Source organism: Amyelois transitella, chromosome 22 (genome assembly GCF_032362555.1).
Source record: "Amyelois transitella isolate CPQ chromosome 22, ilAmyTran1.1, whole genome shotgun sequence".
Lineage (NCBI taxonomy): Eukaryota > Metazoa > Arthropoda > Insecta > Lepidoptera > Pyralidae > Amyelois > Amyelois transitella.
Window position 1 is genome coordinate 2,669,136 of NC_083525.1, and position 19,777 is coordinate 2,688,912.

The 19,777-nt window shown below is 35.8% G+C and overlaps 3 protein-coding genes across 3 annotated transcripts in view; 2 read left to right on the top strand and 1 right to left on the bottom strand.

Annotated features, from left to right (window-relative positions):
* The window catches only part of LOC106137093 (fatty acid synthase), a 19,807-nt gene extending 19,170 nt beyond the window's left edge, over positions 1 to 637 (top strand). Inside the window, exon 36 of the mRNA XM_060950839.1 lies at positions 5 to 637. Within this exon, the coding sequence (XP_060806822.1) occupies positions 5 to 576 (572 nt within the window). The 3' untranslated portion in view covers positions 577 to 637. The remainder of the gene's footprint in view (positions 1 to 4) is intronic.
* Positions 627 to 8,857, bottom strand: LOC106137094 (asparagine--tRNA ligase, cytoplasmic). The gene is made up of 10 exons (XM_013337852.2): positions 8,702 to 8,857; positions 8,271 to 8,618; positions 6,647 to 6,867; positions 5,475 to 5,593; positions 4,688 to 4,861; positions 3,974 to 4,102; positions 3,333 to 3,477; positions 2,703 to 2,807; positions 2,149 to 2,359; positions 627 to 1,388 (listed from the first exon to the last, which is right to left on the bottom strand). Exons 1-10 carry the CDS (start codon positions 8,730 to 8,732, stop codon positions 1,204 to 1,206), a joined length of 1,668 nt encoding a protein of 555 aa, XP_013193306.2. The 5' UTR covers positions 8,733 to 8,857; the 3' UTR covers positions 627 to 1,203.
* A 2,309-nt stretch (positions 8,858 to 11,166) lies between these two features.
* LOC106137086 (SH2B adapter protein 1) lies at positions 11,167 to 19,157 on the top strand. The gene is made up of 5 exons (XM_013337841.2): positions 11,167 to 12,058; positions 13,369 to 13,600; positions 14,273 to 14,463; positions 15,143 to 15,331; positions 18,288 to 19,157. Exons 1-5 carry the CDS (start codon positions 11,369 to 11,371, stop codon positions 18,405 to 18,407), a joined length of 1,422 nt encoding a protein of 473 aa, XP_013193295.1. The 5' UTR covers positions 11,167 to 11,368; the 3' UTR covers positions 18,408 to 19,157.
* Positions 19,158 to 19,777: the final 620 nt, after the last annotated feature.

Sequence of the window (19,777 nt, forward strand, 5' to 3'; positions counted from 1 at the left end):
ACAGGCATCAAGAGTACAGTCTATCTCATCGGTGGGACTCCAAGTGACATTCAGAATTCTCTAGAATCACGAATAACCCATATGGATTCGAACTGGGAGAACGCATTACTCAATCACATGTCTTCTCTTATAAAAGGCACCAAATGCAATATCGATAATCTACAATACATCGAATCCTGGAATAAAAAGGTAGAAGCATGCATCAAAAAACTAAGGCCATTAGTAACATTATCTACGGAGTATTTAAAAAAACAATTGGATGCAACGCGCGAAAGAATAATAATGCTTAGAAATTGGAATTTGAAAATCAAACCGTTGGATTCCAAAGTCATTGTTCTAAGAGCAATGTTGCCAACTGAAATATCAGCGAAGGAGTTAAAACTCCTTTCTAATATCGATGTCGAAGTTTTTGAGCTGTCTTCTGCTTTGACTGATGCTGCGCTGGACTTGAAATGTTCGGCAATTATTAATAATAATTTGAGTCCACATATTTTGGAAGAGTATAGAATAAGAAATAAGTGTGAAACCAGCCTTTCAACAGAAGAAATACTTCAGGTGAAGGTGGTAGATATGTAAAAAATTATTTATATTTTTATATTCATTTGGTATTTGGGCAATAAATAATATTTATTACGTTGTTTATGAGTTTTATTTAAGTAATAAAACTATGATGACAGAAAGAAAATAAGGCCGCAAAAATCTTTAAAGCTTTGACGCACAATATGACACTATATGTACTATCAGCAACCTATAGATTTTAAAAATATCAGGTACCTCCTTACATTTTGGAATGCAAAAAAACACATCAATAAGACAATTCTTTGAACAAGCTGTTTATTGAACGATAAAACTGGAATACAGTTTGGAATGACATTCCTTTATATATTATGTCCAGTACCTATAAAGCCATAGTCTCTTTTAAATTATCAAATTATATTTGAAATGCATAGATTATATTTAAAATGCAACAAGTCTTGAAATATTTAAATTAAAATATAAATTAATGCTCTTACAGATAACAAATTCGTCGCATAATAATGCAAATAAATAGTTACACAACGTAATCTAATTTAAAAATGGAATATGATTAAAACCATATCGTCTTTAGAATCATAACTTGCCAAAGAAAAAAAAAACAAAACACTGGCCGCTCAATACAAAAAACGCGAAATAAATAGAAATAGATTCCAAATTTGAATATTTCTATGGCGTGCAACGTTCCAAAAAGCGCGGGTAGAGGCAAACGTCGCGGATGTGGTATCTGTCAAGGAGCCAGCAGAGGAATCGTTCGAGTCCAAGTCCGTAGCCGCCGTGGGGAACAGAGCCGAACTTGCGCTGGTCGGTGTACCAGTAGTACGGAGCTGGGTCGATACCCTCGCGCTTGTAACCTATAAAGAAAATTATTTCTTAGTTGCATATTAGATGCCGTGTCGTTCCCGGCACCAATACAAAAAAGAATAGGACCACTCCATCTCTTTCCCATGGATGTCGTAAAAGGATAGGCTTACAAACTTGGGATTCTTTTCTAGGCGATGGGCTAGCAACCTGTCACTATTTGAATCTCAATTCTATCACTAAGCCAAATAGCTGAACGTGGCCATTCAGTCTTTTCCAAGACTGTTGGCTCTGTCTACCCAGCAAGGGATATAGACGTGACCATATGTATGTATGTATGTATGTTGCATATTTAGAGGCACACACGGCTTGGAGATACCTAGGGCATCTCTCTTTCACCAATCAAAACGAGGTGACGCAGCTATCTCCCGAGCCTTACCATTTTCCAGAACACGGTTATAGTGTTGTGACCAATAACGGTACTCATGATAACGTTGGCTAGTCAACTGCAAAGGAGTCACTGGCCAAGTCCGAAATGAAAGTACTAAAGCACACAGAAATGCCAAATAAATCATATCACTTATTTTCCGTCGAAAAACTCTTCGTAGGACCAAATTTTCAGGCTCGGCCTGTCTTGCTTGCATTACAACTTGTAGGATTCCAAACGATAGTACTAGGCGCGCATAAATTCTAAACCAGTCTCACAAACAAACTCCATTAATCGGCGGTTCAAATTTTCAAAGGAATAATATCCGACACTGATTTCATACGATCCAAAGTACTAGGCACGCATAATTGCTTAGCAAGTCTTACCTTCCAGCAGCTCCTCGTAGTCCCAAATCCTCATGGATCCACCGACCATTTCTCCCACTCCTGGCATCAGCAGATCCACAGATTCAGTCAACCGATTATCTTCCTTGCACCTCGGCATGTAGAAGGATTTGATTTCAGCTGGAAATTTGCATAAAAGTATCGGTTCCCCAATTTGGTCAGTCATCTTGCGTTCGGGCATTTCCGGTATGTCCTGGAATAATAAATGAATATATTGTATTAAATACACAGGGACAAAATTATTGTGTCAGATTGCTCTAATATTATTTTGGCTCAAACATAAATTCATGCCTCTTTCCCAGATAATTTTTTCACGAGACAAAAAAAAAATTGCTCATTCTCTCAAACTCGATGGGAATCCTTGTCGAGACACTAACACAAGATTAACTTAAAGAAAACCGATTATGTTAAAATTTTAAACACAAGTTAGACCTTGAAAGGACATATATTTTACGAACCTGGACTAAAACTAGCATTCTGAGTGGTTTTCCCAAAAAAAGGGAATTTCTTTTTTTTATCTGAATCTGAAAACCTACCTCTCCAAATTTGTAATATGTCCCGTCATCTTTTGTAATTTCATTGGCGCGCAAATAATCGATAGCTTCGGCGTACGTCATCCGCTTGAACGGTTTCTTGGGCGCCTAAAAATAAAACCAAAAATAATTTGTACAAATACATAAAATAAGTACAAATACATAAAATAAATTAGTACCTATACATAAAATAAATTTAGATAGATAATTTTGAAATTAAGTCTCGATTTCACCATAAAGGTGATCGCGGCCTTACAGTATTTTTAAGACTGCTGGTGCAGTCCATCCGGTATGGAATAAAGACGTAATCCATATATTCTTAGGTTTCTATTGATCTCCGATGATTGAAATTTAACGAAAATAGGCAATCGAGGTCAATAATTCATCTCGAATGTTTCTCTTAAAAGGCGACTAAGGGGTAGGTACACTTACGATTATTCCGCTAGCAACCTTTCACTATTTGAATCTCAATTCGAACATAAAGCCAAACAACTGAACGTGACCTTTTAGTTTTTCAAGACTGCTGCCTCATTCTTCCACCAAGACATATAGACGTGATTATATATAATGTTTTTCTATATATTCCTTATTTTATATAAATACTTCCGTGTTGGAATCAAACAGTTCCCTTACCACAAAGTTGGGGTTGAGGTCATAGACCAGCTCAGCGGCGGGGGAGTTCAGCACTCTGTTGACCACGTCCACGACCAGGTCCTCGATCCTATCGAGAAGGTCGTTGAACGTTATGAACGGACATTCCGCTTCCACGTGGCTGTATCTGTAAATAACAAGAATAAATTTCAATTAAAGTAATTTCCGAAACCGCCGAGCTTGCATGAAGAGAGTTATGAATGTGGATGAAGCGAAGGAAGTATGCATAGATCGTGGCAAGTGGAAAGATGTAGTCTCTGCCTACCCCTCCGGGAAAGAGGCGTGATTTTATGTATGTATGTATGTAATTATTGCTCCAAATTTGGTTAGTTAGAAGAAATAATGTGCCGTGTGGTTCCCGGCACCAATACAAAAAAGAAAAGGACCACTCCATCTCTTTCCCATGGATGTCGTAAAAGGCGACTAAGGTATAGGCTTACAAACTTGGGATTATTTTTTAGGCAATGGGCTAGCAACCTATCACTATTTGAATCTCAATTCTATCGTTAAGCCAAATAGTTGAACGTGGCCATTCAGTCTTTTAAAGACTGTGTTGGCTCTGTCTACCCCGCAAGGGATATAGACGTGACCGTATGTACATATGTATGTAAATGAACACTCACTCAGCAAGATGGCGGCGCGTGCGCGATTGTTCTGCGCGGTAGGACTGCGCAATGCAGTACACGTCGCCCAGCGCGGGCAGGCACGTCTCCAGGTACAGCTGCGAGCTCTGTGTTAGGTACGCGTTTGCTCTGTGGAGGACAAAGGAAACATTTTATTTATTTATTCACTAACAACAATTACATACATACATACATACATAAATAAAATCACGCCTCTTTCCCGGAGGGGTAGGCAGAGACTACCTCTTCCCACTTGTCACGATCCCTGCATACTTCCTTTGCTTCATCCACATTCATAACTCTCTTCATGCAAACTCGGCGGTTTCGGGTACTTTTGACAATTACATTGTGTTTGAATTGAAGTACTTACTTATAACTAAACACGGGTGATACAAAATATACTTACATTTTAAATTTAAAAATGTCAAAAGGTAAAATAAAGATTAAAAATCAAAACCAATCAATTTAATTTAGTTTATACTAGCTCTTTGTTTTGTTTGTTTTTTTTTTGTAATATCTGTAGTGTACATACGATAGAACCCAAAAATACAGTAAATTAGAAAGATAAAGTATACAAAGTCGGAAAAAGTTCACTCACAATCGCAATACAAAAATCCCACCTACCTTCATAAAAAATACGGTCGATTGGCGAACCTACTCCTTTTTTTTCGTCAAGTCGATTAACAAAACAAAATAACAAGTGCGATTACTCACCCAAAATAATCAAATTTGAATAAAGTACTGCCGCCTTCACACTGAGTCTGCACCAAGGTAGGCGGGTGCACTTCGGTGTACTTCCTCGCAGCGAAGTGATCGCGGAAAGCGGCCACCGCGGCGGCGCGTGCGCGCAGCACCTTTGACGTGTTCTCACCGCGGATCATGATGTGCCTGGAATGAAGATTAAAAAATGATCACCACGTAGTGATTATATCCTCTTTGTTGATTACTGTTGGCTCTGTCTACCCCGCAAGGGATATAGACGTGACTATATGTATGTATGTATGTATGCATTGTTGATTACAATGAATATTTAAATGGGGAATTAAATTAAACAACGCTTCTCTACAACACGGTCTGGGATCCACTTCCAGAAAAATAAGTAGCGTCTTGAGTTTTAAAGAAGAATGTCCTAAGTAAATATAAATATTTTGTTTAATAAACAAATACATTTATACAGACTTCTCCGATTTTTATGTTATTTGGCACAATGTGTGGTTCACGGCACTTAAGAATAGGATGTTACCACTCCATATCTTTCCAATGGAAGTCTTAAAAGGCGACTTAAGAATTCTACTTAATTCTATCAGTTGGCCATACGGCTGAATGTGACCTTTCAGTCTTTTTCAAACTATTGGCTCCGTCTACCCCGTAAGGGATAAAACGTGATTACATGTATGTATTTCACAGCGACAGACGAAACATTCAGGAGTAACATAAGTTACAATGGAAATTCCCACGGGAGTACAACTTCAAGCCAGGAATTGTACTGCCTACCCCTCACCTGTTATCTAGCTGCACGTCGGGATGAGCTTCTTCGTTCAGTATGGCGTCAGCGCCACCTGGCGGCGCGAGCCCGACCAGCTCCCAGTAGTCTGCTGTCAACTCATGGCCGCCTGGTGCCTGTGGGAAAAAGATGATGCTTAATAATAAAATAATAATAAATACATACATACATACATACATATGTTCACGTCTATATCCCTTGCGGGGTAGACAGAGATAACAGTCTTGAAAGGACTGAATGGCCACGTTCAGCTATTTGGCTTAATGATAGAATTGAGATTCAAATAGTGACAGGTTGCTAGCCCATCGCCTAAAAAAGAATCCCAAGTTTGTAAGCCTATCCCTTAGTCGCCTTTTACGACATCCATGGGAAAGAGATGGAGTGGTCCTATTCTTTTTTGTATTGGTGCCGGGAACCACACGGCACATATAATAATAATTTATTTCAGATTTGTATCCATATTGTGTTAGTAAAAATTTATTTTAACTTATTCTAGGTTTAGTAACAATTCATTTTAAATTAAATATTATATAATTAAAGTAACATAATTGGCCATTTAATGATTGAACTGGTTCAACTAGTTTAAAATCATTGGTAGCTGAAGTAAGTACATATACACATAACAACTACATTATATGTGTGTAGACATAATTCATAGTCACAGCTCTCATAGGCCAAATCTGAATAATACCAAAAAGCAACTGACAACTGACTTTGGGGACTGTGTTAACCAATATACAAAAAAAAACACTTCTTTTCATGCACCAACTTGCCTCAGACTTATGCAAGAAGGATTTTAAAGATCAAATGAAGATAAAATCACACCCATAAAATCACTTTCCACTTACCAATCTTTGCATACTTCTTTCATAATTCTTTCACTTCATCCACATCCCTAACAACCAATTCATCCATATTCATGAAGATACATACATACATAAAATCACACCTCTTTCTCGGGGGGGGTAGGCAGACTACTTGCTTTTTTTCTTTCCGCTTCATCCACATTCATAACTCTCTTCATGCAAGCTCGCCAATTTCGGGTATTCATGAAGATCAACCTATCTGACTACCATATTTTCTACGTCAATCTAGCATTCAATTTAAAATGGGCCATTATCAAAAATAACATTTTCATAACAATAAAATCAGTAAGCACTCATACTCACCATCTTGCCCTCAGGCACCGCTTCCAGGGTGCCCCACAGCTTGACGGAGGACTCTGTGGACAGCACCAGCGCGTTGTACGTCTGACAGAGCTGACCGTGCAGCACGCACTGCAGGAAGCCCGTGCCGTCTCGCAGGGTCATGAACGTGAGCCCGCGCCCTTGTCTGCGCAGGCGGTGCACCCAACCGCGGACGCATATACGCTTGCCCCGGTATTCGCCAGCTGTGGAGGTAAACTGAATATATAAAACGCAAAATTATTTATTAAAAAAAAAATTTATTGTTTGTACTTTCATTAAAATGTAATAGTTCACTGGTAGTAGGTACACGTTCTCTTTTTGTTTGGTACCTCTTCACAGGTTATTGAATTTTTCTTGAAATATCACATAGGTATATATATAATAAAGAGTCTGAAGAAGGTAGGGTACTGTACATCCCGGTAGAAACTATAGTGCCCATGGGATTTGCGAAATTCCGAAAATGTATTTTTTTATAAGTGGAGCCAATTTCGTCGCTTTTTGTAGGTGACATTTAATTTAATTCTGTTTGTATAGGTAGTGTGTTTATTTAGTTGCTTTTTTGTTAAATGGCATTAAATTTAAATTCGCTTTTTGAAGATGCGAAGAAGAAAGTGAAGTCACGGGTAAAAGCTAGTTGTGCTATAAACCTGTATATTAAAATGTATAAATATTGTTTCCATTCATATTCACCAATTCGGTATTGACTATGTAGACGTAACTTGGTTTATGTTAGATCAACTGAATAATTTTGCTGATTCTCATTTTAAAATCACATCTATTCCAATTTTTTCTTTACTGATGAAAGATTTCTTAAGACCTGTGTATTTGCTCAGCTGTTAAACCATTATGAATATAAGATATCTATTTATATGTGGTGTGTATACAAATTACTATATGTACTAAGTTTTGTACAGGGTTCCATTCCCTTGGAAAATTCAAGGAAAAAAAGGTCAGTGTTGGATAGAGTGATAGATCACTTTTTGTAAGGACTTATTTTTGGCATATTTTTATGCCCTATTTTTTATGATGCCAGGGCTTAGATAAAGTATTAGAGTAAAAGCATTCCTTAAGGTGATATGAACTTTTTCGCTGCATATTATAGTTCCAGAGATATCAACACTTCTCTTATATAATCTGTATTTAGGTGGTGAAGGTTTACAAAAAAGTGTCCCATACAAACGTTGCTCTTGGCAAGAGTGTGTCTATGCATAAAATTGGGGGTTTTCATGACATCACAGCCGCCTTAAAAAAATTACTTATTCCTGAGAATCATTGACGAAAAACTCTGAAAATATCACATGCAGCAAAAAAGTTGATATGACCTTAAGGAATGCTTTTACTCTAATGCTTTATTTTTTGCCTTAAGGGATGCTTTTGGTCATTTAAAAGTTTATTTTGATGCTAATTCATTATATTTGTCTATGCCAGCAATATTTTATTGTAATTGCATTACAAAGTAACAACACACACTGTATTACATGTAGTTGCATTACAAACAAGATGATGCAACTTATTAACAGTTGCCACATAAAAAAATAATATTGCATTGTTGTTGCACCTTGTCTCTGTGAAATGCTTAACTTAACATTATTTTGAACAAACTTACCCTCAGATATTTTCAAAACTTTAGCTTTAGGAAGTTTCGGGTCCAATTTAAGAACAATTTTTTTTGCTTCTTCTAAATTTTGGGACCTCTTTTCATGACTTTCCTCCTCAGCTTTTGCCTTGTCAGCGGCTTTATGGCACTCTCTCACCCAAATCTTCTGGATTTTCTTCAACTGGGACTTAGCCACGACTTCATATTTCTGAGTGGTATCTTTTGCGTCCACGTAGATCGTAGGGAAGGGCTCTTTACCGGCGAAGCGCATCGCTTGTAAAACGGTCTTAAATGGTTTCTCTTCAGTCCCATTGCCAGTGGTATCATCACCATTCTTATCTGATGTGTATATCTCTTCTGGAAAATAAAATTAAAATATTTTTATTTATATTTAAGCATATGTTTATAGTAAGGTTAGAAAAGCAAATGCAACAACTTACTGAGAGTGAGTTTCTCTATATCTGCCATCATGCAGTATCAATATATAAAGGTTAAGATATTCTGCTACTTATTTTCTCAACAGTGGAAATTTAGAAAACTTTGCAGCAATGCAGCTTCTTTAGCGATGAGACGACCACGTCTTGACTTGACGTCTTACGATATTACGATTGACAGTTTTGACAGGCTGACTCACCTAAGTAGGAATGTGAAAAAAAAATCGATTATGGAAAAAATCGATTAAAAATCGATTTTTTTAAAGGAAAAATCGATTTTTACTCATGATTTTTTTTAAATTAATAATCGATTAAAAATCGATTTTTATAATCATACAATAAATGCACTCCAACATTACGTTTTTGTCTTCTGGCTTGGAGCCCGGAACGCGAACTGCCAAAGAATACTATCATAGCTCCATAATATTACATCAACGCCATCTGTGCATTCTTTCTGTGCTCTTAAAACAGTTTAGATGATTAATTTAATCAAACATTCTCGAGATGGAATTAGTCGATGAACAGTATTTTACCGACATTCGGTTGATATTTTATTCATTATTCGTTGCTGAAACTTCATTTTTCAAACTTGATTGTTAAAAACTTTAATTTGTGTTGATTTTATAAGAACTTTCTGTTTCTGTTGTTTATTTTTAATGAATAAATCTATTGATATAATGTAGGAATGTGAAAAAAAAATCGATTATGGAAAAAATCGATTAAAAATCGATTTTTTTAAAGGAAAAATCGATTTTTACTCATGATTTTTTTTAAATTAATAATCGATTAAAAATCGATTTTTATAATCATACAATAAATGCACTCCAACATTACGTTTTTGTCTTCTGGCTTGGAGCCCGGAACGCGAACTGCCAAAGAATACTATCATAGCTCCATAATATTACATCAACGCCATCTGTGCATTCTTTCTGTGCTCTTAAAACAGTTTAGATGATTAATTTAATCAAACATTCTCGAGATGGAATTAGTCGATGAACAGTATTTTACCGACATTCGGTTGATATTTTATTCATTATTCGTTGCTGAAACTTCATTTTTCAAACTTGATTGTTAAAAACTTTAATTTGTGTTGATTTTATAAGAACTTTCTGTTTCTGTTGTTTATTTTTAATGAATAAATCTATTGATATAATGTAAATGGCGTTTATTTTGACATAAATTGAAAAATTAGGAAAAAATCTATCAATATAATAAAATCGATTATTTTCTTAAGAAAAATCGATTATTTGTTAATCGATTTTTCATACTTAAAAAATAAATCGATTATATAAAAATCGATTTTTTATCAGCAATGTCACATCCCTAATATAATGTAAATGGCGTTTATTTTGACATAAATTGAAAAATTAGGAAAAAATCTATCAATATAATAAAATCGATTATTTTCTTAAGAAAAATCGATTATTTGTTAATCGATTTTTCATACTTAAAAAATAAATCGATTATATAAAAATCGATTTTTTATCAGCAATGTCACATCCCTACACCTAAGGACTGACATAACCAAATGACAGACAACCAGTTGATTGACGTTAACGAGATCCGGCACCCACAAGCCCTGAAGCCGAAGCCAAAAGCCGTCGTGCCATATGAAGTGGATACTCTAGACTCCGTGCTCCGTACTAAGCTCTGTAGCTTGTTTTGGTCACCAAAAAGATACCACTCGGCTTTTTTTCACGCTGGTTTTTAGTGGAATCTAAGTGTCTATAGACAGACTATGTAGGTATATGCGTGTCCGTTTCTTGCTGTGTGCAGTTTTGAAATGTATAAGAGTGCGTGACTCAGTGTAAGCTAAAATTAATATCGATATCGATAAGGCTTTAATGGGTGGAAATAAAACATATATTTTATTTCTGGCCACTTAGGGAATCATTCCCATGCATTAATACGCTAAAAAAATTCGATTTTTGTATATTAATTTAAGCTTGATTTCTACATTGTTCTTTCGGGTCAATAGTTGCATCAAGTTCTATATAATTTAAATTTTTGTTTGAATGAACAAGATACTGTAAAATATGACACAATTTTACTTTATAGTACGTCTTTCACGCCAAATTTAATGATTGCAATATATTGCAATATGTATATGATTGCAAAGCGAAGTGCGGTCTAGACCGCCATGTTAGTCACCCGGTTTGTTTAATTAGATATGCAGGAAAAGTACTTACATGCTTAGGCTACTTCCGTAGGATAGTTCTTCAGTTACCTCCGTCCATTTATATTACGTCCATGGGTCACATGGTACCTACGAAGAATTTGTATAGTTATTCTTTATCTTTGGTTTTCTCTCGTTTTTGAAAAGTATGATTTTAGATAATTTTTTTGGGACTTATGTATGTAGGTATATAAAAATGTTATTTTACATATTAGTTTTAGGCCAAAATACTAAATATTTCCATTTATTATTATAATAGCAACACACTAAAATGCTTGTTGTTGAATTGAAATCTTTTTACAATGGCAACAATACTTGTTTTCGCGAGAAAACCTTTGACGAGCATCGTGATTATATTTTGATTTTTGATTGAAAAATTATAATGTGAAGCGTTTCTTATTGTTTTTCTAATATATTGAACAGTTGTGTGAAGTTAAGATTTTAATGTTGTGCACAAGGAAATATCACAAGTGGAGCTGTTAAAGAGACTGCTTGCCATGGCGGGTCCTTCGGACGGCGAGCCTGATGGCTGGGTGGATTTCTGCGAGCGTCAAGCCAGAACCGCCGCTCAGGACTTCGCCAAGGCATGCTTACAATACTTACAAAACAACACAAATGACCACGTCGTACGCCCACCGGTCACAAACAAAGAATTTATGAAGAAATTCTGTGAATGTTTTTCCGAGCATTTTGAGTTTGAAATGGTAAAACTGAAGACCCTACATAAAGTGCCAAACGGAACACACACGGGTCACGACGAGAGTGATTATTCAGAGGATAATGATTCGCCGAAAACGCAACACAAACCCTTTTTCAGGAGGTTATCGTTCAAGGGTCTCAGAAGAGGGAAAGGGTTGTTCCAAAAGCAGCATTCAGATGAAGTGGAACTATCATCGAACTTGAACAAACACAACAAGACTAAATTAGCTAAAATTGTGGTAGAATGTAGGAAAGAAGGTTTGGTGAATTATTTAACACCCGAGAGTTTGGAGCAGCCAGGGAGCCCACAGAAGTGGGAGAAATGTAGATTAGCGCTAGTGAAGACTGTCGGCGGGTACATGTTGGAATTCTACTCGCCTCCAAAGTCACAGAAACCGAGAAGTGGAGTGTTTTGTTTCTTAATATCAGAGGCTCGGGAAACCACCGATTTAGAGATGCCTGATCATGAAAATACTTTTGTATTGAAGGTAAAGCAAATTAAATATTTCTTTTGTGTTTTCTATTTATATTTATATTCATTACATTTAGAGTAACAAGCTTTTCATTGCTCAAGGAAAATATATTGTTGCCAATCCTACTATATTATGAATGCAAAAACTACTGAATCGATTATGATGAAATTTAGTATGTAGGTAGCTGAAGACCCAGAATTAATATATAGGCTACTTTTTATCCTGGAGTTCTCACGGGATTGATAGGGTTTTCATTTGGACGAAGTCGCGGGCGGCCTCTAGTGTTGTCATAATCTGTAATGTCTAAATAAAAAAATATTTTATAATATTTATGCCAAATTGACTGAAAGCAATGGGCATGCACCCAGAGATTACTGATATTTATGTATTGATGTAAGTATCAAAGGATGGACGATTCAGTTTATATGACATCTACTATTGGTGAGGATCAGCCCCTGGCAAGCGCAACACCTTTTTTATCGCACGAAAAACTATCACTGTACAGTTTCACGTAATAACAAAAAGCAAAACAGTGATAGTTTTTTGTGATTAAACAATGCTACAGGGGCAGAACCAACAGCTTAACATATTTAACCAAAACTGTTAATTACTAGGCTATATCACATAAACCTTAATGGGTGGGTAAACAATTTCAATTTCAAAAGCCTATATTGCTGACTTACAGATTTATAATTTATAATAACACATATACAGCAGTTATAATAAAAACACATCAGTCTCCATCAGCATATCCTTTATACACAAAGGCCTCATTTAGATCTTTCCACTTTTTCCAGTCCCTTGTCAGCCTCATCCATAAGGCACCTGCCGTGTGTCGTATACTATCTGCCTAATGGGTATTATTATTATTATACTAGCTGTTCCGGCAAACGTTGTTTTGCCATAATATTTTTTAAGTAATTTCTATGTTTAGGGAGGACAACCCTTAACACTTAGGGGTATGAAAAATAGATGTTAGCCGATTCTCAGACTTACTGAATATGCATGCAAAATTTGGTTAAAATCGGTAAAGCCGTTTCGGAGGAGTATGGAGACAAACATTGTGACACGAGAATTTTATATATAAGATATTATATTATATACTTTAAACACACTAGCAGCTCATTAAGCTGATGCGTGTGAATTTTGATGCTTGGAGATTTTTAAGGTTTGTCTAGCTGATTCTTAAAATAATTGACTGACGGACACTCGTAGGAAGCTTGTTGGGTATGCACCCAGTTGTAATTGATTTTTGTAATTTTAACAAATAATGGCACGTGAAATACACTGTCAATGCTTTTTCTATCTTAACTGTCTTTTCACAGGCTGACAACAACATGGAATACGTAATAGAGGCAGAAGATGTTGATGATATGAAGTCTTGGCTGGCCACGATCAAGTACTGCATGCGGTCGCCTCCCACCACGCAGCCCCCGCCCGATGCGCTCCCGGGGATGCCAGACCCTGCACCCCCGGACCTGCCTCCGAGACGGGACCTACCTGCAAGCTCTAGTAATCTTGATTTAGCAACTGATACGCCAGAGGAGGCTGAATTAGGTATAATTTTTATATTTTTAAAGTTTTGTACTGATATTTTTATAAACACAAAGCAGAGCTAACATTTAGAAGGAGAAGCACAGATACATACATACATAAAATCAAGCCTCTTTCCCGAGGGGTAGGCAGAGACTACATCTTTCCACTTGCCACAATCTCTGCATACTTCCTTCACTTCATCCACATTCATAACTCTCTTCATGCAAGCTCGGCGGTTTCGTCGAGTACTCTTGACCTGAACCTTAATTTAAGCACAGATAATAAGCTGAAAAGAAAAACGATGATAAAAGGAGATGGTATGAAATAAAAACATTATAGCGCATATGCATCAAGGAACATCTAGTCATGCATCCCATGTCAGATAATTATTCGGACATATAAATATACATATAATCTCGTCTATACCCCTTGCAGGTTAGACAGAGCAGTCTTTAAAAGGGTGATTGGCCATGTTCAGCTGTTTGGCTCAGTGATAGCATTGAGATTCAAATAATGATAGGTTGCTTGCCTATCGCCTAAAAGAGGAATCCCAAATTTCATGGGAAAAAGATAAAATGGTCCTATTCTTTTATTCTTATTATTCTGACATACTGCAAAATTTAATCAAAATTTAAGTCTAATTTGTAATATGTCATTACAACAACATTGTTTCAACACACTCAACACTTCCAGGCTCAATAGCTGAGGAGTCGTGCGAGTCGTCCCGCGTGTCGCTCGCCGAGTGGCCGTGGTTCCACGGCACGCTGGCGCGCTCGGCGGCCACGGCGAGCGTGCTGGCGGGCGGCGCGGCGGCGCACGGCTGCTACCTGGTGCGCCAGAGCGAGACCAGGCGAGGGGAATACGTGCTGACTTTCAATTTCCAAGTGAGACACTTTTTTTTTTATACAAACACAGATTATGATACACCCCGAAACCGCTGAGCTTGTATGAGGAGAGTTATGAATGTGGATGGAGCGAAGGAAGTATGCAGAAATCGTGGTAAGTGGAAAGAGGTAGTCTCTGCTTACCCCTCCGGGAAAGAGGCGTGATTTTATGTATGTGTGTATGTATGAGACACTTTTTTACCGCCTTCGAAAATAAGGGAGGTTCTCTGTTTGTTTATGCGTGATTGTCTCGCCTTTCGCTGAACTGATTTTGATGCGTTTTATAGGAATGTGTTTGTTACACTTTGGAGAAGGTTATAGAAATTTAACTGACTTCAAAAGAGTAAGATATTGATTGAATATGGTTCTCTTTTCATAAATGTAATTATTATTTTGCACATTTTGACATGTACAATATTTGTGATTGCAGTTATGATATAGCAGGGATGATGCTAATGTTTTATTATTTAAGATTGTATCGGGCTACACTCAGTATATTTGTATAATTTGAAATGCTAAGCTTTATTTAAGTTTTACGAATATGCAATACAGAATTCTACAAAAAATTCTACCTGTACAACTTTCTCCAAAATAGAGTTAATTATTGATGATTACCAACCTCTAAAATTCAAGAAACTCAAAAGAGAAAAAGAATTCTAAAGAATAATGTTCTTTCCAGGGCCGAGCGAAACACCTCCGTATGACGCTAAGCGAGACCGGCCAATGTCGAGTGCAACATCTTTGGTTTCCGAACGTTCACGACATGTTGGAGCACTTCCGGGCTCACCCCATACCGTTGGAGAGTGGAGGGGCGGCCGACGTCACACTCACCGAATACGTCGTCTGCCAAGACGGGAATAGGACGCAAGTGAGCCTATCAACAGTTGCATAGTTTTACAAGCTTTGGTTGTCAATATACATGCATTTAGTGTTCGTAAACACAGTCTCACTCTATACTTTAAAACTACAGAAGAGTTGTAAATGTTATAACTCACGGAATTCATGGTTTTCTAAGATGGAAATAAGACTTAAATGAGCCTATCAACAGTTGCATAGTTTTACAAGCTTTGGTTGTCAATATACATGCATTTAGTGTCCGTAAACACAGTATCATTCTATACTCTCAAACTATAGAAGAGTTGTAAATGTTATAACTCACGGAATTCATGGTTTTCTAAGATGGAAATAAGACTTAAATGAGCCTTTCAACAGTCGCATAGTTTTACAAGCTTTGGTTGTCAACACGTTAAATTAAGTGTATGAAAACATAGTCTCATTCTATAACTTTTGGACAGCAAAAAACATTGTCTGTCACGGCGGAAATATTTGGTTTGCCTGTACAAGAATAGAACATAAGTGAGCCTATCAACAGTTACATAGTTTTGCAAGCTTCTGTTGTCAATACATGAGGCATTTAGTGTCCGTAATCATAGTTTCATACTGTACTCACGTTAAAAGAGGTTAAAATCTTAAATTCATCAAAAACATGGTCTGCTAGGACGGAAATAAACCCAAGTTAGCCTATCAACAGTTAAATAGTTAATTTTTTGTTGTCAACACTTGATGCATTTAGTGTCTGTTAACAAAGTCGCACTTTATACTCACGAACAGCAAAGGGGCTACAAAGTTATTCTAAATAAGTGGTGGATGAAAATAACTCTCAAGTGAGGCAAGCATTAATTAAAAAGTCATTTTACAAGTTTTTGTTGTCATTATGCATTTAGTGTCCGTAACTATAGTCTCATTCTATTCTATATTTAATTTTATTGATCAGAAAACGGGCTGCTTTCTCGGGCTCTTTCGCCTGTCAGGATGAAAATAAGAAGCCAGTGAGCTGCTAACCTTAATTATAGTCATTTTACTAGCTTATTGTCCACATAAATGAATTTTATATATATCCCCTTCAAGGTAGGCACAGCCAAAGTCAGCCAAGTCTTGAAAGGACTAAAAGGCCGGTTCACTATGTATTTGAATTTTTGAATTCCACCATTAACCATGAATTTTATGTCTATCAGATAAGACGAAAGGAGGTCTATTGGTGTCATTATATATAATTAGGTCACAAGTGGACCTAGAATAATTATTTTAATGGCCTAATTATAATTAGGCCTATCATCTTGTAGCATACATTTGATGTATGCAATAATCATCTCATACTTGCGGAGTAGAGTGTCTGCAAATTTCTAGGATGGTCAAGTCTACCTTGCCTGTCATTATTGACCGTTTAAGAAGCTATTATTTAATCAACTGCCATATAAAATATTGTACAGTTAATGTCTATATAACTGTATATATGGCCTTGTTTTTAAACATTATTTAGATCTGATTAATTTTTAATCACATTGAATCTTGAAAGCGTTTATTATTAATTTATATGTTCTTATGAAGCATGTAATAAATACTAATTTGTAAATATAAAGGCCATAAATATATTATTAAGACAATATTATATTGGGTCATGTTTTGTGTGTTTTGCCAATTATTTTCATAAAATATATCATTAATTATAATTGGCTATCAGTTTTATTTATGACAAGTGTAAATTATTAACAGTACATATAAAAAAAAATAACAAAAATCTTTCTGTCGGATCATTATTTTTTTATCATTTCCCCACCATCAAATTTGAAATTAGTTCTTATTCGAACTAAAAAGAGTACACCGCAATTTAGAGGTTACTTCAAGTAAAGATTTTATCATGTTATTAGAAATAGCACATTTTAATGTAGTTTGTGTTAATCATTAGTCCCAATCCATTGCATTTGATTGTATATGTATTTATATATTTCTAGATATTTTGGTATGTTTACTTAGATTACCAATTATATTTGGTATAAAGTTTACATCGATTCGGTATCAGATTTACCTATAATGTATACCCAAGTGGTAAAGTTTAAACCTCGATCAGAAAATGGCGACCGGTACTTACGGATTAACGAGCCTTTCGAAGTACCGAGTCGTTTTTCTAACTGAAAAGTGATGTGAGCCTGAAACTGTCATTTATTAAAAATAAACAATGTAGAATGCTCATGATTTGAACCCGGGTTTGCTTTCGGATCGATAAACAAACTCTTTAACCACGGTGGGAGCTATATGTAAGTGGTATCAAGTGTAAAACAGGCTTTATTTGAAACATGGCAACACTGAAGTAAAAATGTTGATACATTTAATAATGCCATGTCTAAATATATTTTAAGGAACTATTTATTAGTTATTTAGTCATTGATACGGACTGTTAATGTAATAGGTACTAACGTTTCTTAATGCCCGGTTTTTTATTTTGCACATCGTGATCATATGCTTCTTTTTTGTTGGGCTTATATGTAAGACTGAGATAACGCTCTACAAAAATGTCAGTCTTTTTCATGTGTAAAATAAACGGCCGAGTATTGATTTTAGTATATTGTTCACGTTTTGAAGTGACACCATGTTCTTCCGAGCTTTAAAAGTAATATTGGTTGTAAATTTTATTACTTTATTAAATTTATTCTGTGGAATGGCTTTGTGTTTTTTTTATTTGCTCTGTATGTTTTTTTTTTCTTCGTTTGTGCCTGTCTTTTGTATGCACCTTCATTTTTGGTAAGTTTTTGTATCACTTATTTGTTTGCTTTTTAGTGTTATAAGCTTTCATTTTACATTGAGTAGTGTTATTAGAACTAATAAAAAGTACGTTTCGGATTTTTACATGTAAATTACAATAAATATGAGACTAATTTTAAAGCCCATACAATATCGATGAGTTAGTTAAAAAATAAATGAAATAGCTATTGGCTTGCCTTGTCATTTTATGTAAAAATACACTAATTTTAATACTTTTTTTTCAGCTTGGTGTAACCCATGGGAGCGACGTGCGTATGCGCAGAGCTGAACTAGAAGCCCTATTGGTCGCGAGTGGCGCCCATCACGACATACGAGCAGTGGATAATCAGTACAGTTTCGTCTAATACCTACTGAAAGGTAAAGCAAAGTCGTTGATAGTTCAGGGAAGCTGCGTCGACCAATCACAATGTTGCGTTCTTTCCGGAAGTAACGTGATTGGTCGATTATGCACGGTGTATTGTATCTGTTTACTTAAATGTCAAGAAAAGGTGTAAATGGGTCGTTTGAAGTAGTTAGGAATATCATAAAATTGTGCATTGGGTTAAAAATATATACCAAAATATAGGCTTAAGTATTTAATAAGGAATCATAATGTTTTGAATACTATATCATGTGAAAGGGTCTCGATTAATTTTTAACGAAATGAAGAAAAATACGGTAACCTCACCATGATGAATAAACTTAAAGTGAAAGAGTTTTACGTGACAGATTTTCACCACGCGAATAAGTTTATGAAATGCCTTGTCCCGATGCTTTTTTAGCGCACTGCAGTAAATATATAAGAAATAAGTGTTCAAATATATAACAAACAATAATTAAAAAGTGATATTAACCTCCAAAATATCTTTCCTACTTTGTCTATATACTGTTCCATCGAATGACCGTGTTCATTCATCTGTAATTTGTGTTTAAATACATAATTATTATAGTTAGTTTTTGAGCTACTTAAAAGAAGGTATACCTGGAAACCAAGTGACTTGATTCATTCGGCCAGTGATATCGTAACACGAATGCTTATTACCCTGATTGGTGGAATGAAATAGTCACCTATCACAAACAGATACGTCATTTCATCCGAGCTCTTCACCGATGCCGATTTCTTTTCAAGTATTGTAAGTGTGTTATGTTGAATTGAATGTTTAATGTCTATAGGTATTCCTTAATTTACTGTAAGAGCTAGGTTATGATTTGTATTTATTGCAAAAAGTAGAATTTAGCAACATTATGATTATAGGAAGTATGTTTATATGCTAATTGAAGATCGTAATATCATTTCTAAGGTGGGTTAGTGTTATATTATTTATCTGTTTTATTGGTAATCAAACTGGGCTCGATAGTAAGGTTAGGTTATTCTGCGAATCAGGTTCTGAAGTACTGGTAGTTTTCGGAACGAATTTTTGGCGTGATATTTATGCATGAAAGTACTAATCGTTGAACTTGTTCCCAAAAATACTAATTATTTGAGACCTGATTTCGTGTGAGCAGACGCAATACCTGTACTCATCTTGTAATTAACTGCTATGTTAGATAAGTCACAATATAGTATATTAAAAAAATTAATGATTTTAATTGGAGACTGTAAAATACATATTGATTTGGTGATTCGGTTTGGGAAAAAAATATTTTATTAGAACCAGAAGAAATTGGAGAATTTAGGAAGCCGGCTTGCAGCCCTTGGAATTAAGTTAAGTGAAATCTTGCCTTTGCTGGGCCC

What these genes read in the sequence shown, in the direction of transcription:
- LOC106137094 (XM_013337852.2), bottom strand. Translation starts at nt 8,732, where the DNA reads ATGATGGCAGATATAGAGAAACTCACTCTCA. An exon ending in AGTTTTGAAAATATCTGAGG is followed by an intron (nt 6,868 to 8,270) that starts GTAAGTTTGTTC and finishes TTACCTCCACAG; the next exon opens with CTGGCGAATACCGGGGCAAG. An exon ending in ACCTCAACCCCAACTTTGTG is followed by an intron (nt 2,808 to 3,332) that starts GTAAGGGAACTG and finishes TTTTATTTTTAG; the next exon opens with GCGCCCAAGAAACCGTTCAA.
- LOC106137086 (XM_013337841.2), top strand. Translation starts at nt 11,369, where the DNA reads ATGGCGGGTCCTTCGGACGGCGAGCCTGATGGCTGGGTGGATTTCTGC. An exon ending in GCCAGAGGAGGCTGAATTAG is followed by an intron (nt 13,601 to 14,272) that starts GTATAATTTTTA and finishes CAACACTTCCAG; the next exon opens with GCTCAATAGCTGAGGAGTCG. An exon ending in TGCTGACTTTCAATTTCCAA is followed by an intron (nt 14,464 to 15,142) that starts GTGAGACACTTT and finishes TGTTCTTTCCAG; the next exon opens with GGCCGAGCGAAACACCTCCG.